The 12,493-nt window shown below is 39.1% G+C and overlaps 1 protein-coding gene across 5 annotated transcripts in view; it reads right to left on the bottom strand.

Moving 5' to 3' along the window:
- Positions 1 to 12,493, bottom strand: part of CNTLN (centlein) — a 217,891-nt gene that overhangs the window by 165,459 nt on the left and 39,939 nt on the right. For all 5 annotated transcript variants that reach the window (XM_075410639.1, XM_075410640.1, XM_075410643.1 and 2 more), the window contains exons 5-6: positions 5,304 to 5,438; positions 4,536 to 4,715 (exon numbers count right to left, since the gene is read on the bottom strand). In XM_075410639.1, the coding sequence (XP_075266754.1) occupies positions 4,536 to 4,715; positions 5,304 to 5,438 (315 nt within the window). The remainder of the gene's footprint in view (positions 1 to 4,535; positions 4,716 to 5,303; positions 5,439 to 12,493) is intronic.

The raw sequence follows: 12,493 nt of genomic DNA, 5'->3' as shown, positions 1-12,493 counted from the left end.
TTTGTTGTGTTTTTTTTTAACACTGCATATTACTTATATGAAGGTATATATGGGAAAGACAAACAATAAAACACTATTGCCACCATTTTAGCCACCTTATCAGGTCTCTTAATGTTAATCTGTCTCACTCAGATTTAAGCTCGTGACAAATCTTTTAAAAAATATTCCTTAAATGAAAAAAAATAGCCATAAAAGGTTCTTCTCTCAATCTGAGAAAGTTGAATTTTATACCCCAATTCAGCTTACAGTACATCTGGAAACATCCAGTCTTTGAAAGTGGCAAGCGACACCTTTCTGCACAGAAAATGGTTTAAAGACGGGGGGGGGGGAGAGGAGGGAGGGGGAAGAAAGGGGCTAGTAACACTCACTTCTGTCTCTAAACAGTGTCACCTTTCCAAAAGAAGAATCTGTTATTTAGACCATACATTTCTATCATCTAATGCACATTTTAAAAACAATGTTGGCGTAGCTCACAGAGGTTTTATTTTATTCTTCCACAGATACAGGAGACTAATATGAATGTATATACTTCTGTACACAACACCATCTACAATTTTGTTAAATATAGTGTTTATTACTGAAAAACATGTACAAAAACATGCAGATTCAGCTCCCAAACTCAAGGCTGAAAGGCAGAACTGACTTTCAGAAGCAGGTATCATTTCTGAATTCAAATTATTTTTATCTATAACCACTTCTACAATCACTTGAGAACAACAATATAATTTCATTATTGAATTTGCTCATAAATTGCTTTTTAAAAGCATTTCAGGGACATGTTATATTGGGGCATATATATTAGAACATCACCTGCAGCCCAATGTCATGTAGTGTGATAATGTCATATTTGGCCTCTGTGGGTAAGAAAAATTTTTTTTTATTATTGATTATAAGCATACTGTTGACTTAAATTTTCAAGCAAATATTTACAGGAAGAATATCTATATAAAAACAGCGTTGAGCTACAAAAAAAACCTCGTGGTTTTTACAGATTATTATTTTACAAAATATTCATAAGAAACGATGAGACAACGTACTACTACTTCCTAGAGGTCAAGCATAACATTTCCCTCTTGCAGACAGTATTTTTAATATGCTTCTCAATCCTTGCAATAGTCCTGTGAGATAATGAACTTCACCTAACTCTGTCCACTAACAAAAGTGTCTAGTCATTTGTCTAACATCACAGGAAGAGGAAAAACAAACCAAAACCAAGCCAACCAAACACAAAGAAAGGCAGAAGCTGAGGCATCACACCCATGGACACATGCAGGCTGGTGGGGACCTGGGGAGGTCTCCAGTCACAGCCCCTGCCAAAAGCTGGTCAGGGGGTCCGACCATGCTGCTCAGGGCTTTGCAAAGTCAGGGGCTGAAATCTCCTAAGTATGGCAATGGCCCAACCTCCCTGGGCCCCAGCCCCACTCCTGAGCTGTCCTCCATTGGAAAAGGCCTCTCCTTATCTCCACCTTCAGCTTTTCCTCTTTCAGCTTGTGCTGCCTCTCCCCCTTCCACCCGACAAAGCTATGAAGAGTCCTGCTGCATCTCCTCCATCCCCTCCTGTTGGTGCTGGAGATGCTGTTGGATGGCCCCAGCCACAGAACCATCCCTTCTCCTGGCTGAACCAGCTCATCCCATAGCCTCTCCTCACAAGGAAAGGTCTCCAGCTCCAGTTTCACCTTTTGTCAGTTCACTGATGTCTTTCTTCTACTGAACCTGAAAATGGGTGCAGTACCTAGAGTACTGAGCAGAGGAGGTCGGTTCCTACCCTGGCTCTCAGGGTCGTGCCCTGCTCATGTCTCTCTAGGCACTGCGGGCCCTCGTTGCTGCCTGGGTGCAGTTTGCTGTCTGCCAGTGTGCAGGGTTGTTCCCCGGAGATGATCCCCAGCCCCTGTACAGCTGCAGGGCTCTGCCATCCCAGAGTAAAACTCATCATTTGTCCTGGGTAAGGCTCCTGTTGGCCTGTTTCTGTCAAGGTACCCCCGGATGGCAGCAGAGCCCCCGAGCACATCCACTTCCCCCCAGCTTGGTGTCATCTACAAATCTGACGTGCATGCCCACTGTCCCCTCTTCCAGGTCACTGATAAAGATTTTAAACAAGACAGGTCCAGGATAGATCCTGCAGTACACCACTTATGACCAGCCTACAGACAGAGTACAACCCATAAACCACAGCTCTCTGAACCCAAACATCCAAACAGTTCCTTTAAATATGCTGTTGTCCACCTACCCAGCTGTAACATCCTGACTTGCGTACAAGAATACAGCAAGACAGTGTCAAAAATCTCGCTAAAGTTGAGGTCAATTCACATCCAAGCTCTCCTCTTGTCCACAGACACAATCATTTTATCACAAAAGACAACGAAGTTGCTCAGGAATGATTCATCCTTGGTAAATCCATGATTGTTTCTAGTCTCAATTCTGTGCCAAGAAATTACTTCTAAGATGACTTTCTTTGTGATTTTCTCAGAGACCAAGTGAGGCCAACCAACCTTTGTTCTTAGACAATCCTTCTCATGAGGGACATCCCCTGATCTCTACTGCTTTTGAAAGATGATAAGCAGCAGCCTGACAGTGACATCAGCCAACTCTCTCAGCACCCTTGGATGCAGTTCAGCTAGTCCAATGGATGTGTAGTCAAGTTCTCTCAGGTATCTCCAACTCATCGACTCCTAGTACTTCTCCTCAAACTCTGCCTCTAGGCACAAATGCTTGGGGGAATCTTCTTGGAGAAAACCAAGGCAAAGACAATACTCAGTACCTCTGCTGTATCTATTACCTGCTGCCACTAATTCATCCTTCCCCAACAGGCCCCTGTTTTCCTTGTTCAGGCTTTCACTACTAAAGTAGTGCAAGAAACTGTTGTCGTACCTGTCATCACTTACAAGTCTCAACTGTAGGTAGGTTACCATCACCCCTGAGTGCCCAGACAACACTGCTGAACTCCTCCTTTGCAGCTGTCATTGTTTCCACGTCCTGCTGTCACTGCTTTCCACTCCAGCCCTACACTGGAGTTTGGTGATTAATTCTGTTTAGCCAAGGTGGTCTCCTGATACATCCACCTGTTTTCCTGAGTATCAGGGTGGACCGTACTTGGGTTTGGAGGAAGCTGTCTTTGAAGACTTGATAATTTTCCTGAGCTATTTCACCCTGCTGAGTGCTGCTTCTCAAGAGATTCCACCTAACCATTCCCTTAAAAAGCTGAAGACTCTTCTCCTTAATTCCAGCTCAGTACTGTGCTACTCTCCTTCCTTCATCTTCTCAGGATCTTGGTCTTCACAATTTCATGGTCACGGTAGCCAAGGTTGCCATTTGATTATTATTGCCTTAATCAGTTCTTCATTGTTTGTGAACAACAGATCCAGCTGTGTGTTACTCCTGGCTGGCTCAGGGAATACCTATCTCAAGAAGTTACTTCTGTCACACTCTAGACACCACCGTGACCTGCTTGCAACACCACTCTGGAACACTGACAATACTTATGCCCATCCCCGGAATCACACAGCTGTGATGCACCTCTCTCTCTTGAGTCTGCCTTATCAGCCAGGACAACAGATACACCAGAAATTATTCTGTTTTCAAAGAAGTAACATTGACTTTCAATAATTTATCCAATATTACAAGTACTACATTTGAAAACTTGAAAATTATTATATCAGATTTGTACACACCAGATTTTCTCCCCCAAGCACCAACAAACCATTCATTGCCCTGGAAATCCTATAATCCTTTCATCATAACCAATCCAAAGGCCTCTGTTTGCAATAATTAGTTACTACATTGTGTATACAAGAAGTGCATGTACTTGGATAGTGTGAAACAGCAGTGTTGTAAGCATTCACTAGCCCTGTAAATAAAAAGAATTCACTAATCAGACATGGATATAAGCAGCCATCAGACACTTGAACACCATGTTTGTGGCTCATTTCTCACAGGAATTTAAATAGAACTTGCCATGTTTCACCAGCAAAGAAGACAAAGTGTCATTTAAATAATAGATACAATATTCTGTACAATGTATTCAATTGTTTCCTTTTTCATTTTATCATAAACAGTGAAACTAACCGTTTAGAGTATTGCATGCAATAGTAAGGCCTCTCACAGAGTGGAACCCTCTGGAGGCTAGGACACAATTTATTTGAAACTCCAGTTAAAGTTTTAAAGTGTTCTTCCAAACCAACAAATATCAAGTCTACTGCAACCAAATTACAGGTAAGTAAATTATACCTTGAGAAAAAAATGTGAATGCTAATACTGTCAAGCTTTTATTATTTCACATATATACATTTTATCTTAAATACAGTATCTTTTATGTTTTAATGATTACATTTTAAGATGACTATTTGAAGTCAGATTCCTGCTTTGCAACATCAATTTTTAAAAAGCTGTGGGTCTTAAGTGAAGGAATGTAAATGAATGCAAGTCCCCACTGGTAGACTTGAATATATAACTTGTTATTTAAAGAAAATAACTTGTAGTGCAAATGTCTGGAGAAGTTAATTCTGAAATAACATCCAGGAGTCCATTCCAGTTCGTACCTTTATTCTGGCATCGTTGCCAGATTTTTCTGCTTTCCATTGCGCCTCTTGTTTCCTCAGTTTCTCCAGGTCATTTAACAGGTCTGCACAGCATGTGTTTAATCCCTTATTTTCCTCCTCCAGGTTTTTTATAACCAGTCTGTTTTGCTCTACCTTCTTCTGTGCACACTCCTCAGTGTCCTGTAGAACAGTACCACAAGGGCCGATAAACAAAAAAAGTGAGAACTAATCAGCAAATATAAACTGTGCAGTTTTACCCTCACAGCAGCTTCTTCTATATTTGATGGCCAAGGTCACCTGTGTACTTTTATTGGCCTCTTTCATGCAGGTGGAAGGGTCATATTTTTTAGCTGGATGACAGCTTTGATGAGTACACATTTGCAAAGAGCCCATTAATTGATCAAGCTGCCTTTGATGCTGTCCCCAGCTATTTTTGAGACCCACACAGACATATCCTCCCAGACCTCGGCTTTATCAATTAATAATGCCAGTCCCATCAGAATCTAATTACAAGAAGCCACATCTTCACACTCCTACTTTCTTTGCTCCATTTCCATCATTAACTATTTATCTGAAAGTTATAAAGCTTGGATTCTTGGCTTTAAAGCATCTTCCTCAGAGTTGGTATGTGAGAAAACGGTAAGGTATAGCAAGGCCTAAGGCAATTTTTTCTCCAAGCTTGTCACTTTCTGTGCCACAAAGGCTGACATTGCCTAAAGAACTACTTCAAAGCTACAGTCTTATGAAACTATGTACAAGTCAATATACCTTAAGTTCTTGGCTTTTATCTCTAAATTTCTGGTTCAAGTTACTGAATTCATTCTTCAAACGGGCATTTTGCTCCTCCACAGCAATTTTACTCTGTATTAAGTTGTTTATCTCCTGCTGCTGTCCTGCGAGTCTCTATTTAAAAAAAAAAAAAAAAAAAAAAAAAATCAGTTAACAGGCAAAAAGCAATTGTGTTAACCATGAGCCAGCAGTGTGCCCTGGCTGCCAAGAAAGCCAATGGGATCCTGGGGTGCATCAAGAAGAGTGTGGCCAGCAGGACGAGGGAGGTTCTCCTTCCCCTCTACACTGCCCTGGTGAGGCCTCATCTGGAGTACTGTGTCCAGTTCTGGGCTCCCCAGTTCAAGAAGGATGAAGAGCTACTGGAGAGAGTCCAGCGGAGGGCTACAAGGATGGTGAGGGGACTGGAGCATCTCCACTACGAGGAGAGGTTGAGGGAACTGGGCTTGTTCAGCCTGAAGAAGAGAAGGCTGAGAGGGGACCTAATAAATGCCTACAAATATCTGAAGGGTGGGTGTCAGGAGGATGGGGCCAAGCTCTTTTCAGTGGTGCCCAGTGACAGGACAAGGGGCAATGGGCACAAACTGAGGCACAGGAAGTTCCGTCTGAACATGAGGAAGAACTTCTTCCCTCTGAGGGTGACGGAGCACTGGAACAGGCTGCCCAGGGAGGTTGTGGAGTCTCCTTCTCTGGAGATATTCAAGACCCGCCTGGACAAGATCCTGTGCAGCCTACTGTAGGTGACCCTGCTTCGGCAGGGGGGTTGGACTAGATGACCCACAGAGGTCCCTTCCAACCCCTACTATTCTGTGATTCTGTGATTCTGTGAAAGAACATGCATGTACTGGACTTTAGACCTGTGCATTTAGGACCTATGAAACGTAACAATCTGATATATGCAGTTTTACAGCATTATTTTCATTTCATTAGTGCCTTAATCATACTCAAAACTGCATGACTATGTGACACAGTCACGTAAATGAGGAACTGAATATCTTGCTGCTAACTAAACAGTGGAGTCCATAAATGCAGAACTCAGTGGAAATTACTCAGTCAAGCTTAGATAAAGACAGTCATTTGCAGAAGTGATATTTGTGCTTATGGATCAAGAATGCATTAGAACACTGTTTCACTTGCACTTTCAGCATATCAAGAATCAAGCCAAAAAGCAGAGTTCGAAATTCTCCAGAATTTGTGAAGATAATGAGAAACAATCGTGAGGCATTCGAAAAGATTATGATACAAAATAGTCGTAAAAAGGGAATTCCGTCTAACTGAATTTGCAGCTCAAGGAAAATAACACAACTGTGTTCAACACAGACAAAAGTTTAGTGTAGCCATATGTAGTAAAGTCTCACTGCCATAAAAAAAACCCCTTCAGCTTTCTGTGTTACGTGCATTCTATTCTTATAACATTTGTATTAAAACACCCTTACTCTTATTCTGCATTTTTCTGCAGCACTCTGTTTTAGTTCTATGTACTGTTTCATCTCTTCCCTTCCTAAATTAAAATGGCATTCACTAAAACATCTTCCTAGGAATAACACTGTAATTGTAGTAAGAAACAGATGAAATTTTTATCTCAGGACAAAAATGCAACTGCTTTGCCTCTAATATACAAGCTAAATGAAATGTGTTCAGAAACATTAAAAATTATCAACAAGAGGATATATCTCTTTATTATTCTACAATACTGCTAATAACATCCATAAGGGTTTTCAACCTCCAAATTGTTAAATTTGGTTCACATTTAAACATGACATGAAAAAGAATGAAAATGTGCTGAGAAAAAACATGTAAAACAATATATTTCAAGTGATAACCAACAACCATTGATTTTAAACCTACATGTAACAATTGGGGCAGAAAAAGTAACTATGCCATCACCGAACTCAAAGTAACTGGCTCACAAGAAGAAACACAAGCAGTACGTATGGGTGGCTGCCCTGCGTACGAAGCAGGTTGAGCAGGGGCAAGCAGGGCTTGCTGCGCGTGTTGGAGAGCAAGAGCTCGTTGGCATCCCGACCACCCGCACTGCACAAGGAAACTGTGCACAAAGCGACAACCGCAGAAGGATGGGACAATTCTGAGAGTCCGAGTAGCAGTCTGAATACCATCTTCTCCTCAAGATACGCACGCTCTTTGCCCTACTCTGCCCAGACTGTTACTGAGCACAAAGTTCTTCTCTGTCCGTTCTGCTGCACTATGCTGTTACATTTGATAACTAGCTTAACAGACAATAAACTACCCTTTTCACTATTACCAAAGTTCAATTAGATAAAAAGCATTCATTTCACTTATTTGGCAAGACCAAGGTTGGCACAAATACTTTCTTTATGAATTATTATTTAAAACACTAGTGAGCTAGTGTGACAGTAAGGCAGGTGGAAAGTATAATTTCACGGCACATCTCCAAATAATCTATAATTTAGCAACTGTCTAAGTCATTAAAAATATGCATGATTTTATTCTTTTTTTTTTTTTTTTTTTTACTTTTTAAGAGACCTCTGCTGTAACTTCTTCCAAATTACTCAGAGCATCTGCCTCTCTTCTGTAGACCTCTTCACTTTTTCCTACACATCACATTCTCACCTTCCCTGCAAATTTATTTATTGGTCTATTCCTCCTTCTGCACCCACCTGCAAATCTCTTCTATACATCGTTCCTCCATATTTAGCAAACTTATTTTATGCCTCTGACCACTACTTCTAGCCACACACTGTTACAAATACGGTAACATTTCTTACACAATGGAAAAAAATAAATACCTCACCACACAGCAGAAAGTATATCCAAGCAAGAACCCTGCAACTGGTTCAGCATACGACAAAGGTAATGTAATCCAGTTAACTTGTGTAGCAAACAGTGAAAACAACCATGAACAGATAATGTTTAGTAAATAGTGGAGGGAGTTATGGTGGATTTTTTTTTCCCCCCACACTAAAAATTTCACTTTATCAAGCCAAAAAAAGACTGTCTTTGTTGTACCTCATACTCGATAGTGGCCACAGTAGAATTCAAAGAATATACAAAATTCTGTACTTTCTATCACTGGTCTCTAAAAACATGGAAAAGAAAGTGAATGTGAATTGAAGAGAATGGAAAAATAAGAACAAAAATTGAGAGAAAAGTGAAGGAAAATAAAGAAACCTCTTATTCTCATATGTTGGATTTTTGCCTTAGATGTCATTAATTCCAAACAACCAACCAGACAAAAAAAAACCCACAACACCCACCACAACTAGCTTGTATTTAAAACAGTGTTTAATGGATAATTTATTCTTGAACCTATAGCGCAATTGTTTATTTTTATAATATAACTAACTCCCCAACTGAGACTCATTCTACAGCACTGGAACCTTGAACAGACTCAAGTCAAAGTTTGCCTAACGTAGCAGATTCATAATCATTCTTTCATTTCCTCCAAAGAAAAACTAAAACTGAACTTCAGCTTCAGAAACATATATGAAATTTTTCTCAAGAGACATAACCCAGTGCATAAACTTTCTCAGACTAGGTTGTTATCAGCAGACGTTAAGGAAAGGGTAATGGAATAAGAAACCTCCTCTTAACTAAGGACTGCTCTCTTTCATATTTTCATCCTACCAGACACCATGTTTAATTTTCACTATTCAAAAAGCAGAGTATTTGCTTTTCAGATATATTATTACAATTACAGGAACAAATTGCTGCTGGCAGAGATGATTTAGCTGCATCTTTAAAAAGGTATGAATCCACAGAATTTGAGTAAGCAACTCCTTTGAGTCTTCCTTCCAGCTCATTACTTCTTGTTTAACATTTGTCAAGACAAAGTCTATATTCGAGGAACACTCTTAGAAATTCTGCCTATTGCCTCTAACAGAGTTAAAAATTCACAAATAAATGCTCTCATAAAATCTCAAAGTGCAGCTCCAGCTCTTCAAGGCTCTAATTTTTGAGCATGCAAGCTACATCATGTTACTACTTAGTTTCATCATACACTGTGCGGAAATTGGTAACCATATGTGTATTTGCAAAGTGAAATCAAAGATCTTTGGGTCCCATTTGGAATGGGATGTTTTCCAGCAATTTGGAGGATGAATGGAGACATGAAGATACAAAAGTGCAACTAGCTATTTCAAATGTTTGTTCCATATTGCTGAGATGAAATTTTAAACTCTTGGAGCTACTTACTTCGCATAATAATCAGACAGATTATCCTGAATCAGACTCACACACTGATTATTCACCCCCACAACTGACCCACTTAAGACTAAGTCAATCAAAAGGCAAATACGCCATATCAACCACTAAGCAGCAAAGTCACCTGAGCAGTCTACAAAGTCGTCTACTGCAGTAGCAGTGAAACATTATTTAGGTAAGATATACCTGCATGGAAAAAATCCTGTTATGTTTCAAAGCACTTTTCTTGGGTACCAGTTTGTATGCTCTTATCTTCTCCTCTAAACAAATGGAACTTTTACTCTCATATCTGCTCATTTCACACGCTTACAAAGAAGGGAAAGAAACAGGAGTATTACTTGGGAGCTGTGACTGGGTAGAAATTAGGGTCACAAAGAAGGATTTCTGAGATACAGACAGTTAACTAATTATCGTTTGCCTTTGCTTGTGCATCTGTTTTTGCACTTTGCTTCCTTAACCTATGAATTACCTTGTATAATAGGAGGAAGAGAGACAACACTGATTTCTTACAGCACAGAATACAAGCAGTGTTCCTAAAAGACAACTCTACTCTGGTAGGCAAGCAAAACAGCAGAAAAAACAAAATGTCTGGTCAACACATGGGGCAACCTCCCACACGAGGTTATTTTGACAGACTTCACGAGATAAAAACACTCATCAGGAATTCATCTATTCCCACAGTATCTATTGATTTTGTCTAGATACCATAAAAGACAGGCTAATGCTACACAAGAACAATCTCATCTTACAATTTGCATTGACTGCAGTCGTACTTGTTTGAATACAACAGGACAAACGCAACATTCAACAGGCTTTTGACAGCTTGGTGCCCAAGAATTACAAAAAAACTCATACAACTAAGACAACTAGAGTACACTTCCAAAGGCTTTTCCATAGACAAATGTCCATATATAACAAATAAAACTATTCCAGAAGTGAATTTGCTCCAGTGAAAACCAAAAGAATCTGATTTTACCATTTTGTTTAGCCGGAAGGAATCAAAGAGTATCCCTTGCACACTGCTGGACCCCAGAACACTCCAGGCAACAGTACGTAAAAAGGAAAAAAAAAAACCACTGTGACCTGGTGGAGCACGTCTTCTGACGTTTAAGAAGACTGTCATTCCAGAATTCATTTTTATCCTTTCCCATGGCATCTCTTTAGCTACAACATAATACAATCTTTTTCTTCCCTAATAACGTGCAATTGTTTACTGACAAAAACTACTTCTTTCTTAAAATACCTTCATATCAATCTGCAGAGGAAGGAAAATCACATGCTAAATCAAAGCAAGAAAATGAGCTACAACAACTACAGATCAAAACTGAAGGGGGAAGATGGTCCTTTTTTGTCCTAGCTCTGAACATCTCGAAGTCTTTTCATGGCAGTAAGATGTTATAATTATCTATCAATATTCGATGTGACTAGATACACAAAATGTTTTTAAATTAAACTGCATTTTTATCCAGTATGAATTTAGATAGTATACGACCACATGCAGAGAGTGAAAGTGGCAAGAAAAAAGTAACTTTAATGCTAGGAGTCTGTTTCCAAAAAGAATATGAGTTAGGATACAATTACCAGGCGTTATGGACTGTTCAATGTTGCAGACATCATCACCAAACTTCCGGTCTTCACTGAAAGATTTTTTTAATCCGCTACATAAAAAACATGCAGGAAGGACTATGAAAACACAGCTGTATATGCTGTTACTGCATTAAGTGTTCTCCAAATCTTTACATTTTTGGGGCAGAGGGGGATGGGAAACCCTCATGGTTCTGTAGTTTGAAATTTGATCAGACTGCATTACTTAACCAGTACGGCATACCTGCCTCTATACAGGTTCATAAAATCTAGATAGGAGACAGTTTCATTTCACATCAAGAAGTTAACTCAAATACCTACCAACAGTTCATCAAAGTATCCCTAAAAATCATTCCAGCAGAAATGCAAAGCTGACACATATATCCTTCATTGTTGTTGCTAACGTCACAGAATCGCAACAACATACCTTGTTTCTGTCATCGACTGCTGAAGCACTTCCCAAAAAAACCTCATCTCTGCCACAATATTAGAGGCAGTCATCTATGACTGCAACAAAGAGACATGCATTTGGTTCCCACCACCAAATGGATCAGGTAACAAATAAACAATATATTCTGTGCTTTCTTCATTACAGTCTTTATCTGAAGCTTTCACTGTGCAGTAGTACTTTTCTAATTACCACATAAAAAAATATAAATTAACACAACCAAAATGACCAGAACTGATGAAAAATTGAAGTATTTTTCCCCAAGCAGTGACTTTGAATAAAATCCTGACATCTTCTTAACGAAATTATTTTATTACAACTTAAATTTGAAAACATTATTCTTTCTTCTAAACTTCTTTTCCTCAAAATTTCTACTTCAACATTTACATACTTATTCTCTCCCTTTTATCACTTCTTTTTCCCCTCCAGGTAGTTGAGGTTGACTTACTACATTCCTAACTTTCTCCCCTCCTTTCAACTTTCCTTTTTTTATAGCAGGAATTGAACAATAAGTAGACACCACTAAAAACGTGCCACTAACACTTCGTAGCTTTCCTTGACTTAGCTTTCTCAAATTTCTCTTTAGATTTTTTTTCAACTTTATTAATCCTCTTGGTTCTAAACTTGAACACTCATATGTATGTTTAACAAATAACATTCCTAGTCATATTCTTCTATAGTCCTCCCAAATAAAGAAAAACACAAAAGAAAAAAAAGATAAAATGAACAAAAGAAATCCACTCTCCTTCATCTCATGACTATTCATTACATTAATTATTTTCAGATGTAGGATGAACAGAAGTTCTATGTAAATAATTAATGAAAGGGTAACCATATGTTATAGAAGTCATCTGCTGCATTTTGCAGTCTGTATGGTGTCCTTTCATAGTCAAAATTACACCACCTAGTTATGATACGAAACACAAGTTATTTTTAAATCTATACTGCTCCAAAAGTA

Source organism: Opisthocomus hoazin, chromosome Z (assembly GCF_030867145.1).
Source record: "Opisthocomus hoazin isolate bOpiHoa1 chromosome Z, bOpiHoa1.hap1, whole genome shotgun sequence".
Classification (NCBI taxonomy): Eukaryota; Metazoa; Chordata; class Aves; order Opisthocomiformes; family Opisthocomidae; genus Opisthocomus; species Opisthocomus hoazin.
Note: the sequence above shows the minus strand (reverse complement) of the source record. Positions and strands in the feature narration are given on the sequence as shown.